The following is a 26,226-nucleotide window of genomic DNA, read 5'->3' on the forward strand; positions in this document are numbered from 1 at the left end:
CAATTTTATCTCGGGATACCTACTGAAATTTCTAGATATCCTAATTTCAAATCCAAATGCCGACTAGTTTGAATCAAAAATCTCACATCACGAAAGAAATGAGCAATAAAAATTATATGACTATAGACTATAAAAAAATGTAAAATATTCTGCTGTTTTACTATTATTTGTATGAACTGATATATTGTCCGTAAATATCAAAAATAGTTATTTTCTGTAGATCTTTCTCATGTTAAATACCTAGTTATAGTATTTTTATCAAAGTACATTATCGTGAAGCTGTAAGGGCGTCAATACTTGCTTCGAATCGGCAACTTAAGACCTCAAAGCACTTTGAAAATGAGGAAGTATATACCATATGTATATATAATTTATATCCTTAAAAATTGATTACCTATACATACCTACAGTTAATTTTGATTATTTTTTAGGTAACATGGTACAAGACTTCCGATGGTCTTCAACTCACTTATAGAAACGTCAATCTTATCAATGACAGACGTTTTTCAGTTCAGGGTCCAGAAATAATAACGGTAAGCAAACTTTCTTCGGGAAAGAGCAGGAATATTCAATGCCCCATGCCCGTATTTTCAATGCTAATATTTCGTCCAACTATTTTGATATGGTAATGTATCCAATTCCTTTTGATAATTTTTTAGTTGGGCATCATACAGGGTGTTTCTGAAACAATTTCCGAGTATGCAGGAGGTGATAGGGCACTATAAAATAAGAAAATTTCCGAGAAAAATGTGTGAAAATACAGCCATAGATCAGTCCCGTTCTGGTAAATCACATAGAGAAATACGACAACGCAACGTCGCATTCAATGAGTTGTCGATTAGCAGTATCTGTCACTGTCACCGAGTCAGTATATCACAGTAGAACAGTAATTTAATTTTGTTGGACAAGTTCAAGTTTATAAAATAAAATAACCTGTTATTTCGGCAATGAAACCCAAACCTTAATAGACGGTAAAGACGTCGTAGATAATAATCAATAAAAAAGTTGTGTCAGGCCTCTCATTGGGTTCTATTAGCGAAATCAGAGGTTATTTTATTTCAGAAACTGTTGTTACTGTCACCGATGTCATCTCTTCTCTCAAGCCCAGTGGCTGGTTTGTTGTTATCTAGTATCTGGAAGGAGAAGAGAATGGAAGTCTACAAATAGAATTTAATAAAAGACAATACCCACAGTAGTACACCTGAAATAGCACCGAACGTTGGTTCCTTTAATGTGACAGCAAATGTAAGCTTTGCAGCCAACCGATTTTCAGCCGCGAGTTTATTTATGTCGGTGGTTATGCAGATGTCATTCTTCTCTACTTGGACGAGTATTGCTTTACGAGAAACGAAATTTTGATTTTTCAAAATAATCACTATTTGTAGAACAAACCCATATGTCGTGTATCTAACTTCGCTGAATTTCTTAGTGTGAGATTGTATGAAACAGGGCGTGTATCAAACGCTGGTGCATGTAGGAGGTATTTAGATTATTCACGAAGAATATTCAAATGATAACACTATTACTCATGTATGAATGGTAAGTAATGATAAGTCCGAGATGACACATCTGTAAAATAAACAAAAAGAAATATATGAACAACCAATTCAACCACCAATAAATTAATATAACGAAACGAATAAATACATAATAGTTTATAATTTATATTACAATCTTTTCCGGATCATAGGTATTAAGGGTCAACTCGCATCATACCCGATCACCAAAGCATTAAGGGTCAACTCGCATAGTGCTCAACAAAAATTGAAATATCATCATAAAAACTCATAATAATTAATGTAAATCAATTACAATTTATTAACCAAGTGAAATTGGTCACCCAGTGAAGTAACTCACCTTTAAGGTGTATTGAAAACAACAAAAACTAACACTTTCACAAAACAGTTGAATAATATTGTTGAACTGATTTTTATATTTTTCACTATCGACGACTTACGGAAGACTGCCTGTATAAAAGAGTTCTTGCCATCAGGAACCGTGCCTGTGGTTATTTAAGGGTCGCTTGTTCTAGGCGTTATCGCGCCGTTCATATAAACAAAGTCTAAAGAATTTGGACGAGGGTAGACGCATAAATTGTAACATGTGAAGACTGCTTCATAATGTGTTAGCATTAACAGAAAAATTCGTTTTACGAAAATAGTATACTTCTTACATGCACAATGCTAATAATATGCAAGACAGTGTAATGATCGCTGCAAATGAAATTCGCCTAATGCCTTACGTTTTTTGGGCGAATGTGACATAATTTTGGTAGACTTCTCGAATTCTGTCTTCTAGTGGAAGTGTACGTATGTGTGTATGTCTGTCAGTATTCCCGGAGTCAATAACTGGTCGATATATAAGCGACAAGTTGTTTATGTTTACTATATATGTGTTGGACAACCGATATTGTTTGGTTTACATTCGACCGATATGTATAAAGCTGCTCAGTTCTTATTGCAATTCGTTGGATTCAAAAATGTAAATGTACTACACCTACGACGCCAAATCGCGTCAAGGACCGGCTGTGAATTTTAACTTATGTTTTTTTCCACTTGTAACCACGCTGCTGTACTCACCATATTACATACATTTTGTTGACGCTCTCCAAAGGTCAGCACTTATTTCAGAAACACCTTGTATCTACTGTATAGCCAAAAGCTGAAATGTAGGCTCTCTGCGGAACCGCTAATCAAGTCGAGGTTTGACTATCGCCTTTAGGTAAACCTTGAAATACATTCAGTAAAGGTCTANTAGGATACTCTACTATGATCAATTTCTGATCAGATGGTTGGATCAACAGATAGAGTACTGTGCGTTGATCAATTTCTGATGATGACCAGATCAAGGAATGGAGTACTGTACTCTGATCAGAAATTGGTCAGATGCCCGTTTTACAGAAGATCTGATCCGCATCTGATCATAATCCGGGTTCTCTCAACTAATTTCCAGTCGGGAAGAGAAACATCTCTGAGAAATAGAGAAAAACCGCCCCTGAACCACTGAATCCTATTAACGGCGAGTTGATGATACTGACGTTATTTATTAATAATGTTGTGTATTTGCTTTTTCTGGCATGGCACCGGCAATTCATAATGAAAATTTAATTACCACAAAAAAAAAACATCTTGAATGGAAAAAGCAGAAAGGAAATTGTCTTTTTGGGGATTGTTGTTGTGTCCTTTATGTGACTGTTGACGTTTCGCCATGATTAGCAGAAGACATTTTCATTACATTTTGCATCATAGTGAGCAGCTGAATGCAGTTTAGTACAAAAAGTCACAATACTATACCTAAATCCTCAACATGCTTCACTAATACGTTTATTTTAAAGATAAACGGAATTTAAACGCTAAGTTTCGAAAATTGTTTCAATCGAAAGCTAGAGGCGGATCACGATTTCGATTAACACTTGTTCTTTTAACAGTCTAATGATAAAATCACTTAAATGAAGCCACTTTGCGGTGAAGCAACTGTTGTGTACGTATATACATATATACATACATACATACATACATACATACATACATACATACATACATACATACATACATACATACATACATACATACATACATACATACATACATACATACATACATACATACATACATACATACATACATACATACATACATACATACATACATACATACATACATACATACATACATACATACATACATACATACATACATACATACATACATACATACATACATACATACATACATACATACATACATACATACATACATACATACATACATACATACATACATACATACATACATACATACATACATACATACATACATACATACATACATACATACATACATACATACATACATACATACATACATACATACATACATACATACATACATACATACATACATACATACATACATACATACATACATACATACATACATACATACATACATACATACATACATACATACATACATACATACATACATACATACATACATACATACATACATACATACATACATACATACATACATACATACATACATACATACATACATACATACATACATACATACATACATACATACATACATACATACATACATACATACATACATACATACATACATACATACATACATACATACATACATACATACATACATACATACATACATACATACATACATACATACATACATACATACATACATACATACATACATACATACATACATACATACATACATACATACATACATACATACATACATACATACATACATACATACATACATACATACATACATACATACATACATACATACATACATACATACATACATACATACATACATACATACATACATACATACATACATACATACATACATACATACATACATACATACATACATACATACATACATACATACATACATACATACATACATACATACATACATACATACATACATACATACATACATACATACATACATACATACATACATACATACATACATACATACATACATACATACATACATACATACATACATACATACATACATACATACATACATACATACATACATACATACATACATACATACATACATACATACATACATACATACATACATACATACATACATACATACATACATACATACATACATACATACATACATACATACATACATACATACATACATACATACATACATACATACATACATACATACATACATACATACATACATACATACATACATACATACATACATACATACATACATACATACATACATACATACATACATACATACATACATACATACATACATACATACATACATACATACATACATACATACATACATACATACATACATACATACATACATACATACATACATACATACATACATACATACATACATACATACATACATACATACATACATACATACATACATACATACATACATACATACATACATACATACATACATACATACATACATACATACATACATACATACATACATACATACATACATACATACATACATACATACATACATACATACATACATACATACATACATACATACATACATACATACATACATACATACATACATACATACATACATACATACATACATACATACATACATACATACATACATACATACATACATACATACATACATACATACATACATACATACATACATACATACATACATACATACATACATACATACATACATACATACATACATACATACATACATACATACATACATACATACATACATACATACATACATACATACATACATACATACATACATACATACATACATACATACATACATACATACATACATACATACATACATACATACATACATACATACATACATACATACATACATACATACATACATACATACATACATACATACATACATACATACATACATACATACATACATACATACATACATACATACATACATACATACATACATACATACATACATACATACATACATACATACATACATACATACATACATACATACATACATACATACATACATACATACATACATACATACATACATACATACATACATACATACATACATACATACATACATACATACATACATACATACATACATACATACATACATACATACATACATACATACATACATACATACATACATACATACATACATACATACATACATACATACATACATACATACATACATACATACATACATACATACATACATACATACATACATACATACATACATACATACATACATACATACATACATACATACATACATACATACATACATACATACATACATACATACATACATACATACATACATACATACATACATACATACATACATACATACATACATACATACATACATACATACATACATACATACATACATACATACATACATACATACATACATACATACATACATACATACATACATACATACATACATACATACATACATACATACATACATACATACATACATACATACATACATACATACATACATACATACATACATACATACATACATACATACATACATACATACATACATACATACATACATACATACATACATACATACATACATACATACATACATACATACATACATACATACATACATACATACATACATACATACATACATACATACATACATACATACATACATACATACATACATACATACATACATACATACATACATACATACATACATACATACATACATACATACATACATACATACATACATACATACATACATACATACATACATACATACATACATACATACATACATACATACATACATACATACATACATACATACATACATACATACATACATACATACATACATACATACATACATACATACATACATACATACATACATACATACATACATACATACATACATACATACATACATACATACATACATACATACATACATACATACATACATACATACATACATACATACATACATACATACATACATACATACATACATACATACATACATACATACATACATACATACATACATACATACATACATACATACATACATACATACATACATACATACATACATACATACATACATACATACATACATACATACATACATACATACATACATACATACATACATACATACATACATACATACATACATACATACATACATACATACATACATACATACATACATACATACATACATACATACATACATACATACATACATACATACATACATACATACATACATACATACATACATACATACATACATACATACATACATACATACATACATACATACATACATACATACATACATACATACATACATACATACATACATACATACATACATACATACATACATACATACATACATACATACATACATACATACATACATACATACATACATACATACATACATACATACATACATACATACATACATACATACATACATACATACATACATACATACATACATACATACATACATACATACATACATACATACATACATACATACATACATACATACATACATACATACATACATACATACATACATACATACATACATACATACATACATACATACATACATACATACATACATACATACATACATACATACATACATACATACATACATACATACATACATACATACATACATACATACATACATACATACATACATACATACATACATACATACATACATACATACATACATACATACATACATACATACATACATACATACATACATACATACATACATACATACATACATACATACATACATACATACATACATACATACATACATACATACATACATACATACATACATACATACATACATACATACATACATACATACATACATACATACATACATACATACATACATACATACATACATACATACATACATACATACATACATACATACATACATACATACATACATACATACATACATACATACATACATACATACATACATACATACATACATACATACATACATACATACATACATACATACATACATACATACATACATACATACATACATACATACATACATACATACATACATACATACATACATACATACATACATACATACATACATACATACATACATACATACATACATACATACATACATACATACATACATACATACATACATACATACATACATACATACATACATACATACATACATACATACATACATACATACATACATACATACATACATACATACATACATACATACATACATACATACATACATACATACATACATACATACATACATACATACATACATACATACATACATACATACATACATACATACATACATACATACATACATACATACATACATACATACATACATACATACATACATACATACATACATACATACATACATACATACATACATACATACATACATACATACATACATACATACATACATACATACATACATACATACATACATACATACATACATACATACATACATACATACATACATACATACATACATACATACATACATACATACATACATACATACATACATACATACATACATACATACATACATACATACATACATACATACATACATACATACATACATACATACATACATACATACATACATACATACATACATACATACATACATACATACATACATACATACATACATACATACATACATACATACATACATACATACATACATACATACATACATACATACATACATACATACATACATACATACATACATACATACATACATACATACATACATACATACATACATACATACATACATACATACATACATACATACATACATACATACATACATACATACATACATACATACATACATACATACATACATACATACATACATACATACATACATACATACATACATACATACATACATACATACATACATACATACATACATACATACATACATACATACATACATACATACATACATACATACATACATACATACATACATACATACATACATACATACATACATACATACATACATACATACATACATACATACATACATACATACATACATACATACATACATACATACATACATACATACATACATACATACATACATACATACATACATACATACATACATACATACATACATACATACATACATACATACATACATACATACATACATACATACATACATACATACATACATACATACATACATACATACATACATNAATAATTACATTATGGTATAATTCAATCATCTTGATTTAGCATACATTCAAAATGAGTTAGGGAAAGGTTATATTATTTTCCTAAGTTGTTTGCCAAAATACTGAGTAAAGGCTTATACTATTTACTGCCAGAGTTCTGTCTATCAAGTTGGATGTACAAGAATTTTCGTTATTAAAGTCACAACAATTTTGTTTTCACGAACACTTGTTAGACGAAAAGGGGGATTTAAAACTGTAACCTTGTAGAAGACATCATTGCTCTTAGTTATGTTAGAAGTTTGGTAATTATCTTTTGACACGCATTTGAAAACAACAATAACAATTTAATGCATGGTAAAGTTAAAACAGTACATGTATGAGGTGTGTATATTAAGTAATGAGACTGTCAACATAGCGACCGATGTGACAACTTTGTAAACACAAGACTTGAAAGTAAATTAGATTAACATATGATACGCTTTAAATACAAGTTTAAAGTCATTTCGCTGTATATAGCAATTGTTTTCGTGAAACATATTTTGTAAGTGCGGTGTAAAAATGTTTCAGACTTGGGCACAGTGCAACGAAAGCTCTTGCAAAACTTCAGCAGGTCTAAGGAGACAGTGTTTTATCTAGGACACAGATTTCTCGGTGCTTTAAGGCATTTTCGGGAGGTAGGGAGTCCGTGGAAGACGAACCATGCAGGGGAAGGCCTTTAATTTCAATAATCGATTAAAATGTCGACACGATCTGTCAGGATGATCGGGGTGCAGCACCGATCATCAAATTTTAAACAATGAATTGGGAATTAAAAAAATATGTTAAAAAATGGTTCTAAAAAATCTTTCTCAGGAACAAAAGGATGAAAGGTGCCTTGACTTTTCGGAATTAATTGGAAATGATCCTCATTTTTGGACCATATGGTTGCGGGGACGAGAGTTGGGTGCTTGAGTACGATCCAGAAACTAAGCGCCAGTGCTTGGAATGACACATTCCAGACTCTTCAAAGCTCAAAAGAAAAAGAATGAACAAGTTACAAATCAAAATCATGTTAATTTGCAACTTTGATAACAAGAGAATCATCAACAAAGAGTTTGTGCTTCGCACTCAAAGCCAAATAGTTAAAGACTTCATCAATGGGTCACGTGTGTGATACCAAACATCAACAGCAACTGGATGTTGCATTATGACAAAGAACCTCGTCACGCAGCATTTTTAATAAACTAATTTTTGGCCAACAAAAACATTGATCTTGCTTCTCAGGTAGTAATGAGCAAAACTGGTCTTGGTTCTACCATCCTGTTCTTGGTCTTAGGAAAATGCAAATGTGCAAACTGTCCAAAACTATACCAGCAAGACCAAGATCTAACGAATAAGATCAAGACCGAACGAACGAGACCAATTACCACTATTTCCTTCGCTAAAAGGTCAATTTATGCATTAGAGGAAGTGTAACTTCTTGAATTTTCATAACCCTTACAACTATTGACATTATTTTATTTAAAAGTCCACACAAGCTGGAATGTATGACAAAAACCTTCAGCATTTATGACAATTATTGTGTCGGTAAACAGAAACTAAACAAAAAAAACGTAAGCATCAGATTAAACGATCAAGACCAACGCTTAACACGCAAGACCAAGACTAAGACCGAGTCTATATCAGTAAAACCAAGACCGAATAAGCATCCTCAAAATCTTTATTCACCGGAATTGAGCATATGTGACCTTTCCCTCTTCCGGAGAGTGAAAACTTATCTCAAGTGATGTCATTTTGGGACACTCAAAAACATTCAATTGTCAGCAGCTAACCAGCTGAAGGCTATTCAAATATCCCAGTTATAGCACCACTACGAGTGACTTCCAGTTGAAGTTCTTTTGAGGATGACAATGTTGAATTGTAATTTTAATAGAATAAAAAATTATCAAAAACCAGTCTCTTTGCTTAATTAACACACCTCGCAAATTTACTGTCAATAGTATCTATACGAATAACGTCTGAAAATTTAAATTTTGTTTCATTCGAAGTTATTAAGAATAACTTATTTTAGGGCAACGACAAGTTTCGCTATGTGCGGTGGGACTTATTAATAGCCCTCGTGAATCCTTCAGACGAAGGGAGTTACGAATGTTGGGCTGCAATATCTTCGGAAAGAGTGGAAAAGTGGACTGTACATCTACGAGTTATTGGTAAGCAACTGTTACCATCCACAATTAAATAAACCATTGTTACCGTTATCAATCAAAAAACCTTGCTACACCAACAGTGTTGTCTTACAGATAGTGGCTGAGAATATATACATTTTTAAAAGAGAAAGTATCGGATCGTCAGTAACAAACTCCACTTCCTTGAGATCATAAATATACGTGAAAAATTATGAGCGTGATGATACGACAGGTACTTGAAATAGAAGACACAAAATATGAAACATTTCTATTCCTAAACAGAAGTAAATGTCTGTGACCGTAGATTTAACTTTATATCCATAAACTACTTAACGCAGAGCACTGTGTTTGTGTGTGGTAGTTAGCTTCGAGTCTCCCATTGTATACTGCGGTGGTTGCATGCCGGTAACTGTGGTGGTATGGAATAAATGGTGATTAAAGTAATCAACCTAGAGAATTTTGATATTTCAACTAAAAAGATATTTGTGGGTTAATGTGAAAGTTTCATCTTCTGGATACCTTATTAATTCCATCAGCCAGAATGTTCTAGAATGAATTGCTCTGAAGGAATTGAAACCGTTCTGTTATATTTGAGAATCATTATGTGTGAATGGTGGAGATGACTCTTGACACCACAGGTATTAGGGCATTTTATACACAGTGTCGTAAAAAGTGTCGCCCACCAATCATTCGTTTAGAATAAGTGAGAATGTTCTTGAATGTTTCTAGCGTCTTCACTCTTCAGTTAGAATGTTTTCGAATGTCTAGGATTGTCTTTAGGTAGAATATTTTACAGTGAACTGAACCGGAAGAATGGAGAAATTTCTGGAATGTTCGGAAACCCTCATGTGTGAGTGGTGAAACTGGATTCTGACACTATATTAAGGCATTTTTATATATTTGGACCAGTGTCCAGAAAATGTTTAGAATTTCCTAGAATTTTTTAAATGTTTCCAGTTTGGAGTACGTTTGGGTTTGCTAGTCGACCACAAAACTTTTCGTCTTTTATTATTAATAAAATTGTTCTGTCGTTTACTGTAAACTTCATACGCACTGTTTATACACGGAAAAGTATTCTTTTTTGAACCTCCGATGAGCAGAAAACAATACACTTGTACTATATACAACAAAATGATTTTACTACCAAAGGTAACAGGGATGTGGTGTATTTATTTTTCTGCATAACCGCTGGAAGGATTGAGGTATTTTATATATCGTGACATCACCTGCATAATAGAAGGATGACATCAGTGAGGTCAAGTACGTCTTGACAACGTTTGGAATTCTTTGTTAGTGGAAAAGCGTTATCCATCCAACTTTCGGTTATTGTGAAAATCATTCGGTGCGCAGTGTGGACTATATACTTTCGAAAACGTCACTTGAATTGTTTGGAAATGCCTGTAGTCATATTGGCACAGTGCGGTCGTGCTTTGTCCTGGATGAAAACCACACCAAAGGAACGTATTTCTCTTCGTTTATTTTCCATTACTCTGGGGAGACTACGTAAATTTTCATAATAAACTTCCTGTGTTATTGTTATCTTCTGCTTCAAAAAGACCACCAACACATACCTTTTTGGTTCAAAAATACGTTACGTATTGTCTGGTCGATTTGAACAGTTTTGGCTTCTTTGCGAAACTGAGTTCATCTACTGCTTCGACTGTTGTTTGGTTTCTAGAGTAGCATGGAGGGCCCAAGTCTTATCGTCGGTAGCGATAGATTTAAAAAACTTCCCTACTCTGTGATAACGTGTTAGAACATCAGAACGCTGTCAAGACGTATCTGAATTGGAACATTAAACACTAGAGATAAGAGCAATAACTGAATCCGAAGCGAATGGGTCTAAAAATATCACTAACAAATTTCGGCATAGGTACTTAATTGTTAAACACAAAACGTTCGGAAAATTGTCTTGCTTTGTGATACTCTTAGAGCACGCGTCCAGTGCGTATTTGACAACTGCGCAATGCGATTTTTTTAATTATGCTACTATTGCAGAGATGGGGTGGCTTGTTTAATTCTAACTTTACATTACTTGCATCTGATTAGCATTATGCTTTTTAAATCACCGTTTGTATTTAATAGGTAATTACACTGCTGATTACCGCAGCCTAGTCTATCTACTTCCCATTTATTACAATTCCTTCTTCTGGTTTTCTCTTTGCGATTGCCTTTGTAAGCCTTGTGTTCGAACTTATTGTAGGTCTTCCCTTTTTCGTTGTTTGTTACGGTTTCCATATTCATATCTTTTGTAGTAATCTGTCTTTATCCGTTTTTGGCATATGCCCATACCACAACAGTTGTTTCTGTTGTATTCGTTCGACTAATATGCCTTGGACTTACATTCTCTGTTTATTGTCTCGTTTGGTAGCTCGTCCATTATTGCTTTTCTGCAAAATCTTCTCCATAATGACATTTCTGTGGTGTTTATTTCTTGGTTTTTGTTCTTCTTTGTTTCCACTAGATCTTGTAGATTATTGTTTCACCATCTTTTCTTCGGTTGATTTTTGGAAATTATTATATCGTTCTTTAGGAGTTCCTTCGAGAAACCCATTTAGTCATCCTGTTAATCTAAGTGGGTTTTTAGTTGAGGCTATCCAGGTGGTTTTTTAGATTGCGAAGAATTTCTTGTAGTTAGTTTTTTTTAGGGTACCTACCTCTCTGTACGTTTTTGAAGCTCTCTAACGTCTTTAATGAACTGTTCTGTTGAGTTATAATGTAGTCAATTGTAAATTTCAGATTTTTGTTTAAAATCCATTTGAAATTTTCAGGGGTTTTAACGATTTTACTTTTCCTCTACAAGTTTCTTCAAAGATTTCGGTATTTACTCTGTGTAAGTCTTACGAGTATTTAAATTTAAAATGATAAATGTTTAATTTATTGAATAAACATAGAGGTAGGTATAGAAATGTTATCAAATCCATAAAAAGTTAATCCAATCCAAAAATTTCTTATAGTATATTTATTCGATAAATACTAAATTGTAATAATTATAGAAATTATTGAAATTAAACAAAATTGAATTTCAGGACTATGTGTGTCATCTAGTAGCAGAACGGTTTGTCTACCGTAAGAAAATTTGTCCGTCTGATGATAAGGCAGAATTTTATCGGGAAATATTAGTAGATTGTATTTCAGTAAGATGTCGCGAAAATCTGTGCAGTTTCTAGGTGAATTTCCCATTACAGACTCCTTTGAAAGCTTTTGAGGATAAAACTAACTGTAGTTTCCTGATATTTTGAAAATGTCTGTACAGACGTTCTCTAGAAATCATTTTTCTGTAAACAAGAAAGTGGAGTTCTGTTTATTAATGATGGAGTGCGCAATGTATTCGTTACAACTAAAGAAATACATAGAAGATGGGAGGTACAGAAGGAAATTCAAAATACAAAAAAAAAGATTGATTGAGAATAATAATGAAGACAAAAAAGGAAAAATTTTTATGTAAAAAAATTAATAAAATGTAAAATTATAAAGGCAGGATGTATATATCTACAGAAGTTAACTAAAAGGCCATTTTAATAGAAATCCTATTCGATTTTTTTGTAGAAAAGTTAAAATTTTCCTTTTTAATTTATTTAGTATGTGTCATTTACTACTAACTTATTTTCCATTAACTATCACATTTTTCTGATCAGTCAGGCGGTTATTAGGACCTTTATGAGAAGCAGACTATTTTGAATTTTTTCTCAAAAATTAGGTAGCGAAACTAAAAATAATAAAGACAGAAAACCTGCAGAAAATCAATTTACAACATGTAGGTATGCCAATTTTATTAAAAAACATTTGCATTGCATCAACTCTTCGCAAGAAAACCAAGAAAGTGCAGAGAAAAAGGGATAGGGTCATTTTGATATTGCACAAAATTTCCCACAAAAAGTTTAGAAAAGCATAGATATAAAATCCACAGTTTAAACAACAGGTATGTCCTAAGCACGAAGATCAAAAGGTAACCGAAAGTGTTATAGGGAAACCCATGCACTGATCTGTTGATTCTTTTCAAAAAAAAAAGTAAACTAGATAGAAAAAAAAAACGAAAAACTCCATCATTGTTGTAACGGTGTTTTTGAAATAATTATCTAACCTTTAGTTTTGGTCGTATACAGAGTAAACAAACGATAACCTTAAAGAACTTTTGTGGGACAATTTAAGTCCGTTTGCAGTAGACAGATTTCTTTGAATATTATACCACAGAAACTGCGGTCATCAGTCCTAAAATTGGTTAGACAACCACCTCCATTCCTTCCTATCCTGAGCAAGTCTTCGCATTTCCCTAAAACTAGAACATCCCACATCCTTTACTATTTGCGAACAGTAATCTAATTTAGGTCTACCTCTACTCCTGTTAACCCATGTTTCTGCCTCTGATATGTCTCTGACTAGACCTTCATGCCTGAGAAGGTGTTCTAGCAACCTATTTCGCCTATTTTTTATTAACTTCCATAGAGTCCTCTGTTCTCCTATTGTTTGTAATAAAATAGCCAAAACTATAAGTAAAACAAAATTAAACAATTGCATATTATTATCATGTATCAATAACTATCTACAAAATCACTTTAACACACTAACTCTCTCCTTAATACTTTCTTGGTTTCAGAGGCCAAAGCCGAAATACTTGGAGACCCCCAAAAGGTATTTAAAGTTGGATCAACTTTACGGTTAAGTTGTTACGTAGAAGACGAATACGAGGATCCAGAATACATTTTTTGGTACCACAGAGACAGAATGATCAATTTCGACATGACAAACGGCATTAACATAAGAATTGGACGGCTGGGTAGTGAACTAGTTGCTCCACGAGCTGAGTTTTATCATTCCGGGAATTATTCTTGTGTACCTTCCAATGCCCGACCGGCTAATGTTACTGTATACGTTTATAAAGGTTAGTAGAAAGAAAAATGTAATCATTCATGTCATACATATAAACATTACATATGCAGTCAGAATGTAAAAAAAGGGTACAAGATATGACACTCATTATTTGTTCATTTATAAAAAGAAACAGACAATGGTTTGGTAAACTAAAGATGCAGAAGCACATATTTTCAAATTGTAAAATATACAAAACTGTAACGCAACATTTTCTTCTTACCTACCCCTATTACAGGAATGTTGGATAACTGGGTGTAGAATAAGTAGAGATTACACTTTTAAAAGATCTATTTGTAGCGTTCTCATTGTAATTGTAACAATTGTTGTTAAATTCTAGGCTATCGGTTTTTGTAGAAGAGAAGTCATAACTAAACATTTGTTTTGTATTTTCAGTTATTTGGGATTTTTGTTATCTTTTGTCTGGTCAGATCTGTCATCGTCATTCGTTGTCTGTGATATTCTACCGTTGTCTTGCATTGAAAATGAGATCCTACTAACTTTTACTTTCCGAATACATCTTGTAAAAGAACCCTACTTTCTTCACATTTGTTTAATTTAAAAGCGCGTCCTGGCTCATTAAACTTTTCAGTTTTCCGTGAGAATTGCATGGAAATGAACTGTTATTTATATAACATGGTAGTTATAATCCTTATTTATTCGTCGCTGTTTTCATATCACCCTGTAATCGCTAATTCGCATATATTATACTTCAACAGTCAATACACTTGATTTGGTGAAGTGAAAAAAACAGTATTGACCAATCGTCGAATCACCCTTAGAGAAGTTGCTGAGGACCTAAACATATCGATTGGCTCCTGCAATTTGATTTTTACTAATGATTTGGACATGAGACGGGTCGCCGCGAAATTCGTACCAAAATTACTCAATTTCGACTAAAAACAGTATCGCATTAGCATTCCTAAGGAGCTGCTGGACTTTGTTCGCGACGACCCAAATCTCCAGAAGGTCATAACTGGTGACGAATCATGGGTTTATGGTTATGACGTGGAAACAAAAGTTCGATTATTCCGATGGAATCTGCAGCATGAGCCCGAAAAGACCGAAAAAAAAAAGGTTAGGTCGAATGCGAAGGTTTTGCTTGCGTTTTTCTTCGATTGCAGAGGCGTGTTGCATCATCAGTTCCTGTCACAGGGTAGAACGGCCAATAAGGGATATTACCTGCAAGCAATCGGCCAGAAACGCTCGGATTTGTGGAAGAACAAAAATTGGCTTTTGCCTCATGATAACGTCCTTCTCACACATCGCTGCTTGTGCGCGAATTTTTGGCCAAAAACGACACACTAATAATGCCGCAGCCACCATATTCCACACTAATTTTTCTTATTCCCGAAACTGAAGAGGCCGATGAATGGACGACGCTACGCTACGATTGAGGAGATAAAGACGGCATCGAAGGAGGAGCTGAACAAGATCACAAAAAATGATTTTTTGAAGGTCATCGAGGATTGGAAAAAACGTTGGCATAAGTGGATAATATCTGGCGGGGATGACTTTGAAGGGGACAAAATATATATACTTTTTGAACAGACCTCGTATGATTCGTCAGCATATTGTCGAAACTATGCTGATCGCTATTTCAAATTTCATTCGTACAGATCCGACAAATTACCTATGTTTTCCTGCAACAAGAATATTTTTTCTGTTCATTAAATTAAATTATCGCGTATACCAATTTTATTTTCCTGCTTTAATACAATAATATTGGAGTTGTCTTACTGAAATGAATTTTAGTTTTATAAAATCATGCTGTTGCCATTTCACAACGCTATGCTATAATAAAAGCTACGTTGCAGTAATACAAAACAACATTATTGTCTCAGGAAGTACTACAAACGGCANTCTAATACATATTCACTCCATTTTGAGAAAACCCATTCATTCAGCAAAAAATATGTGAATCTATATATGGAATATGAGCTGACAACATTCACAGAACCAGATGTAAAGCTCTTATGGTGAGCACTGATCCAAACTTATACGCTGTGTAAGTCATAAGTAGTCTTGGCTTGTTCGCAAGTAGCGTTGCATTTACCAAATGTGGTTAGGTGCACCTTTACACCACTTATCAAACGGGTCTAAATCCACTGGAAATCGCAAAGGTATAATAAAATTACGTATTCATGGAACCTCTCCAAATTAGATGAGAAGGTAGTCCTATACGTATATTCCCACATACAGATTCTACTGCTACTTTCTGGAACGTGAAGTTTTATTCAATAATGAATGAGTAAAGTTTCTAGTAGACACCTAGAATAAAATTTTAACTTCAACTTGATTCAATCCGTAGAAGGGAGTTTTATTTTGGTAACGGGAATGAAAATTTATGGAAATATAAATCTGTATGTATGTTGAAGTGCTTTTAGAGCATGTTCCACTCTCACGAACTTTACGTTGAAGTTGCTACTTGAGAGCTTCGTAGCCTTCTAAAGACATAATTGACATTTCACATATTCATAACCATTAGAAACATATTACCAACCTTTCACTAAAATTTAATTTGGAATACCAAATCCCCAGCTTTGATTACGAGTCAAGTAACATAAGAGCTGCAAGCAGCGCTAGACTATTATAATTTACTACTTTATTTAAAACCTTAAGTTACATAGACGTCAAATACACGTTTTAACAAAAAAAAATCGGTTGTCTGTAAAGTCGGTTTACTGACGATAGTTGAACGTGACAACGTCATAAGAAAATACTGATTAAATGGTTTCATTTTTCAAAGGAAAATTTTAATTTTATTTGTTTGATAGATATTTTGTATGGATATAGAGAAGGAGGTAAATGGAAATGTATTATTGTATACGCATCGCTCACTCAAGTAGGAGAGAGACAGATGTCGAACGCGGAGGCCGATTGTGCCTCTTTGTCGCTCGTTCCGCGCTTTCGCTTGCACTTCAAGCCGTGCAGCCGGCTCTATCGAATTATAAGACGTTGTCACGTCAAAAAAAATCCTACAGTATTTAATTCCTCTAATACAAAGGAAAATCCCCTGTCGCACGCCGTTAGAATGAAACATAACATTATCTAAAAATTAAATTGAAACTATTTTAACGAAAGTAATCAACCTGTTTCCAAACGTAAGTTCAATTCCTCTTATAATCTAACTTAACACTGGAATTTTCTTATTAATACTTAATTTTATTTAATCAGAAGTCATCTTTAAACATATGTACATAATAATTAATTAATCTCTAAGTGCCAAATCCTATAGCCAAATGAAAACACACTTTTAATTTACATACACTAAAGTTATATCCATTATTCACATCTTTTTATCACTATTCTCTACTCTTTTTTTCCGCACCTAATTCCCTGCCCTGCATTCTACTCTGCCCTCCCATTATTTAAAATCTTCTTTCTTATCCTCCCCTATTAACTCGTAGCAATCTTTCCACATCCCACCTTTCTCACATCCTCCTAACATATATTTCAAGCTCCTTTCCTTCCTTTTACATTGTCGTCTTTCTTCTTCTTTCTCCAACATCTACATCATCTACTCTCATTCCCTGTTATTAGTGTTGTCATTATTTCTTTCTAAATATCTTGACACCCTCTGTTAGTCCCTCCATATTATCTCCTTTACACCCATCGTACTTCTTGGCCTATTTTTCACCAATTTTCCTACCTTTTCCCGTTTCCTGAACCACCCCCTCACCTGCTCCTGCTTTATTTCTAAAATCTTCAACAATCCCTTCCTCTCTCTATCATATCTACTTAACACTAAACTATGGAATTTCTTCTGTCGTTTACTACACTGTCGTGGCTAGGAAACTTGTTTTCTAAAAAGTTACTCAGTGCTAAAAGAAAATGAAAAATGATAGCTTTATAATATGTAAAACGCGGACTATTTCCTTTACAAATTTTAACATATTTAAATTTGTTCGGAAATATATACATAAATAATTGCTATAAGCGTTTACGAAGTGAAGGAAAAAGAAATAGACAAATACCATAAATCCGACAGTACGGCTTAGTTACGCCATTTTCCGCCAGAAATCTCAGTGGCAGTAAGACGCCGAGAAGGAGAAGAAATACTCATTAGTGCGATACCTATTTAAATATGTAAGTATCTTTCCCAGAAGGAAATTTCCTTTCCTCGTTTCTTATTAAAAATTAAACCTAAGATGGACGATATGGTCTCCTCCCAACTTGATAAAAAGCTACGATTCGACTTCAAAAGTAAAAAGTTTACAAAGAAAATGAATTTTTTGTCTTAAAATAATATGAAGTGGAGAAGATCGCCGCCCTTACGCAATTCCCTGAAGTTCCAATGAAGGAAGGAGAAACGAGGATGAAAAGTAATTAAAGTTTGAAAATGAAAATGTGAAGAAGAAAATAAAGCATGTGCTTATTAAATTTTGGTATTCACGTACATATCTTTGTTCTTGTAAATGCTCTGTAGCAAACGAAAGGTTTCATACACAAGAACAGTTCACCAGAAAAGGTGCCTTACCTAATGTAACAGGTCAATTGAAAAGTCCCCGGCCTGAAATAGTAAAACACATTTTTTTTGCAAAACTCGTTTTTTTTATTCAACATAATTCCCTTCAAGGGTGATACACTGATTATAGCGATCCTCCAACTTTTCGATACCATTTTTGTAGCACGATTTGTCCTTTGCTTCAAAATTGGCCTCAGTTTCGGCGATCACCTCTTCATTCGACGAAAATTTTTTCCCAACGAGCATTCTTTTGAGATCTGAGAACAGGAAGTAGTCGCTGGGGGCCAGATCTGGAGAATACGGTGGATGCGGAAGCAATTCGAAGCCCAATTCATGAATTTTTGCCATCGTTTTCACTGACTTGTGAGACGGTGCATTGTCTTGGTGAAGCAGGACTTTCTTTTTCTGCAAATGCGGTCGTTTCTCGGCGATTTCGTACTTCAAACGGTCCAATAACACTATGTAATAGTCGCTGTTGATGGTCCTTCCTTTTTCAAGGTAGTCAATGAAAATTATTCCACGCGCATCCCAAAATACACACTCCATAAAATCGTGTCCAAAAGTGCAAACGGTTATTTGAAATACAACAGACGTTATTGAGGTACTTGAATGATTTTAACAAATAATCACGAAACTTCAAAGCGGGTCACGAGAATGATTTCTTCTGATGTTTTACGTTTATCTTGTCCCGCTGCCTTTTATTAAAAGTAAATTGAAAAGATGAAATCCCGTCTCGGAAGTTGCAATGTTAATTTCCTTTGTGCGTCGCTTACTTTGCCTGTAGTCAATTATTGAAAGTTCAATTGAATGCGAAATTCAATTTTTGCTTCACCACTCTTCGGTGTTAAACTTTTCACTGCTGTATTATTTTAAATTGACCTATATTTGGGATTCTACTCTGTACTCAAATATTGCAAATTTTCCATATTACTGAACCGTTAGTTCAGGTTAGAAACATGAAATGAAACAAAAGAAATAATTACTAAATTGATCGCAATAAACAACTTTTAAGAAAATACTACAAATAACGCGGTAAACGTCATCTGTAGTACGATGCTACATTTTAGGATTATCGAATAAAATAATTCGAAGTGTTCTGTCGGAGCCGTCTGCGACGCGCTGATGAGATCCAAAAAGATCGAACTCACGATCCGCGTCTGGCAGTTTTGACAGAATACAGACCACTTCGCATTATTTTATTCGACAACTTTTAACTTAATAAACGTATTAAGCGGATCCCATTTTTGATTATGAGAAACTGTATTAGATTCTTGTTTATTCCTAAAGATCGTTACACGTACCTATTATTAATGCCTACGAATTTAGTCAAACGTCTTCGATCATAAGTGACGTCACACACCTAAATAAAACATTTGTGGCGTAATATTTGCATCTTAGGTGTGCGGCCTCACTTATTGCCACCGGGATAGTTGAAAATTGTATAATCCATTATAAGAACCAAATCAAATAGGACTTATTTATGTAGATTCATGAAAATGAACTCAAGTCAAAACTTTAGATGAACAATATTTGCCAGAATTGAATGTCATAGTAACAGTGCAATCAAGGAATGCGTATGCCTGTATATTTTCAAGGACGCAGGGAAATGATAAACATTTTTAGGAATTAATATTACGAACACGACGTACTCACAACAGAAACTACTTACTTGGTACGTAATACATTTGGTATCTAGAAAGTCAGATAAGTCAGGACGGAATATAAAGCAGAGAATAGCGCAGGGTCGAGTCGCCTTCAATAAAAAGAAGTCACTTCTATGCTCGCTAACGGTTAATTTAGAAATTCGAAAAAGGTTCTTAAAGGTGTAGGTTTGGAGCGCGGCTCTGTACGGGTGCGAAACATGGACGGTGGGTGCAGCGGAAAAGAAAAGGTTAGAAGCGTTCGAAATGTGGCGTTACAGGCAAATGATAAGGATAGCGTGGAGAGAAAGTTAGAAATAAAGAAATATTAGAAAGAGTAAGAGAACAGAGGACTCTATGGATGTCAATAACAAGTAGGCGAGATAGGTTAGTAGGACACCTTCTCAGGCATGAAGGTCTAGTCAGAGACATATTAGAGGCAGAAACAGGAGTTAGAGGGTAGAGTAGACCTAAATTAGATTACTGTTCGCAAATAGTTACGGATTCGGGTTGTTCTAGTTTTAGGGAAATGCGAATATTAGCTCAGAGTAGGAAAGAGTATATTTATCGTTTATCTGGTCGTCTACTATGTTGATTATGTTGGTCGGGCTAGTTGGTGTGCGTCGAGTTTAAATGATTTATTTAACACAGAATAGTCATCGCCCTATGCGCATTTGTAGGCATTACGATCTAAAGGGCCACGTCTCGTTGATTCAGTGGTACGTTCTTTTAATAAATTTTTCTGTTTACCGATAATTGCTTTAAATCCTCAAAAATTCGGATATACATGCAAGATTGTCATGGCCTTTGAAGAAAATAATGACGATAATTGTGAGAGTTATGAAAACTCGAGAACTTATCCTTCTTCTAAAGCTTAAATTGGTCTTTTAGCGACAAAAGTAGTAGGTATAAGGTACTCAAAAAAAGTAAAAATATTGAACAATTAATTTGTCTCTATCTTTGAACCATATGTTTTTTAGGTATAACAACAACTTAGTTCGAGGACATTTGCTGCTTTTTCAAACAGTGGTAAAGTGTCTTTTTTTTATATTTAGTGTTAAAATCTTGTAAAGCAAACTGAAAATTTCAAATAGGTACAAAAAAATGTTTCGTTCTAAGAAAAGGATGTACTTAAAATATTGCTTAAAATAGTTTAAGAGTTTAACCCAGAGTCGAGCAAACTTTGACTCTGTAGGAGCCGCTACCTGAGTGAAGTTTGGGTCATTTTATACCCTTCAATGAGTAAGAAATAGTATGCAATAATGACCCATATTGCTTTTTTTTTTCTTAAATTTTTGAATGATCGTCCCGCAGCATAAGGGTAGCGTACCGTACTAATGGCGCAATACTATTGGGTTCGGCAACGGAAGAGGGGACTAACCTACCAAGTGGAAGGGATAAGAAAAGGAAAAAGAGGAGCTCCTCGGCTACACCTGAGGAGAACTCGGCAGTTAAAAGGGCCGAGTTTGCCCGGCTGTGGTTGAACCCATAAATTTACCGGAAGTAGTAATTTTTCGTTTAGTCTTGCGTATTTCGTCTTGGTCTTGAATATTCAATTTTGGTTTTAGTCTTGGTCATCTTCGTTCGATTTTGGTCTTGTAGTTTTGCAAGAGCAAGACCACGACTGCAACATCAAGACCAATTTTACTCAGCACTAACTGAAGATTCGTGCACTCTCCTTCAATTAATATTAATATTATCGAATGATACCAAATAATTAGCTAATTTCAAATACGGAATATGTCCATACAAAGATGAATATCACTGACTTAGCAGTATTTTGAACTTGTCTTGTTGGTTGGCTGATATGTACTTCTAGCAATCTTGGCTTTGTAACCACTTTTCGATCAATCCTTACCTGGCTAGATCTTCAACTTACATTGGTTAACAGGCTAATTTTTCAATCTTCATTTCGTCCACTGTAACATTATTCTGATTTGTCTAAGACATTGAACTTGAATAACATATTCGTGACCAATGATTAGAAAACATGTCTAAATAGTTTAATATGAACATTGGTGCCACTTTGATAGAACTACCTATACACACTACACTTTTCTGATTGTGAACAGCATAAGAGGAGTATTTTTCTCTTTGGCATTTGTCCTTTAATTTTTGTTTTTAATTCGAATATTTAAGGTTGTAAAGCGCCGACTCGACGCCCCCATATTTTAAGGAGACACAAAAGATGATAATTACCAAATCCTTATGGATATAACATATCAGCTGCATAAAAACATCCAATTTCATTTTACACTTTTCTTATATTGTATCTATTTGTATCTATTTGTTGCTACTGGGTTTAAAACTTTCTAAAGTAATTGTAATTTGCAGTTGTATGAACATCTATGTACTACAGCAAATCGTTACTGTATTCATGTAGTGTAGTTTAGATTTTTAGATTTAATTTCAGATAGTTGTGGAGTTTTAGAACAGACCTTTAAATTGTCGTAAACTGTTCCTTGCTTGCCCTGAATACTAAGCATTTTTCTTTTCGCAGATAATTTGATTCCTACACCTCCAGCTACTGACAATGGAAACCGAAACTTCAGAAGTTTCTCTTCTGTTGCACTATCCATCCTTACCATCATTGTCTCACAAATGGATATAACAGACTCTTCGAGTTAGTTAAGATCAATATGAGTCAAATATAATATTTAATACTACATGAAACACTTTAAGAAAGAAGAGTTTCTTAAAGTGTTAATATACAATATGTTACCATCAGTAGCTTCTAAAGAAGCAAACAATTGTTTTGTTGACAGTCCTCAGTCTGTGGAAATGCTGGAGTGAAGTTTATTATTCATGTAGATAAATTTCCAAAATTATTATTATTATTGTATCATTTACCTACTAGGCAAGTACGATTATTCAGAGTAAAAAGTAATTGGTCCGCAAATGTCTCACCACACGTGGCCCGACGAACTGTACTATTAGGAAGAAGTTCGCAAACCTCCAGGTCCGCAATTATAATTTTAAAAAATTACTATAAACATAATAAATCAACATAAAATGAAAATTTTACGAACTTGTCAAGATTATTATAATGTACAAACACATTGCTATAGTATTTATAAAATAAAGCATCTGCTCAAAAACTATATAACGTATTTGCTTCTAAAAAAGGGATCTAGGTTCACAACTTTTCTCGCTCTTTTCAACTTTTCAGTAGCTGCCCATCGTATATCACACAGCTTGTAACGTAAAAATTTATGTGTTTGTAGGACTGTTTTTATGTAAAAGGACATGTATAAGTAATCTTTAGTTGTGTGGTCGCAGTATTGTGCTTGTTATACCTGATATGGTGCATTAACATACAAGAAAATACTACAAACTAAGACATACACCACGAGAATCAGATTTTAAAACGTCATTTAGATTTGAGGAGGAGAATGTTGTGAGGTTGATGGGCTACTTTCTTGGCGCGTATCCCGAAACACGTGCACCCGTAGGAAAAATTTCCTTTCAATTTCCATTAAAAAAATGCTATTTAATTACCACTAATAATGATTAATGGTAATAAATGGAGAATTGCCAATGGAATTCCCATACCGAACTCAATGGGATTTCCATTGCTGAACGCAATGGCATTACCAATTCTGAACGCAATGGAAATTCCATTGATGAACTCAATTGGAACTTCATCAGCATGCTCCATAATCCATATTATTTTGTTGAGAATTTGGTTCTTCAGGTACCTGAACCAAGGCACGTGCCTGGATGTCTGGCTCTTCATCATTGGGTTTAGATTTTTTTTCACTTGCTTCTGATAAAACTACATCACTTTCACAGATGACTTCGGCCTCCTCTATATTCTGGCATGGTTCAAAATCTTGAAACAATGCTTCTAATGTAGACTTTTTTACTTGTCTAGGGGTTGTTTAATAAAAGGCTCCGGGTAGTTGAATACATATATAATAAACATAATAATGAATACAAACAGCAAACAGCAAAACGAGTAACAAACAGGAACTAAATATATACAACTTATATACAATATTCAATGTATCGCGTCTTCCAAAATACATACGTCTTCGTGTAATCACCATAAATACATCTTCCGTCTCTTTTGAGCAAAAATGCTCAACGTCTAAATGAAATATACCGTTTTAATCAAACGTCTTAC

The 26,226-nt window shown here is 33.0% G+C and overlaps 1 protein-coding gene across 1 annotated transcript; it reads left to right on the forward strand.

The window, feature by feature from the left end:
• Positions 1–339: 339 nt before the first annotated feature.
• LOC108742716 lies at positions 340–25,052 on the forward strand. The gene is made up of 5 exons (XM_025980618.1): positions 340–360; positions 432–533; positions 11,009–11,147; positions 15,721–16,005; positions 24,601–25,052. The coding sequence occupies exons 1-5, from the start codon at positions 340–342 to the stop codon at positions 24,726–24,728; spliced, it is 675 nt and encodes a 224-aa protein (XP_025836403.1). The 3' UTR covers positions 24,729–25,052.
• The last annotated feature ends 1,174 nt before the right edge of the window (positions 25,053–26,226 follow it).

The sequence above is a fragment of the Agrilus planipennis genome, unplaced genomic scaffold (genome assembly GCF_000699045.2).
Source record: "Agrilus planipennis isolate EAB-ADULT unplaced genomic scaffold, Apla_2.0 scaffold382, whole genome shotgun sequence".
NCBI lineage: Eukaryota > Metazoa > Arthropoda > Insecta > Coleoptera > Buprestidae > Agrilus > Agrilus planipennis.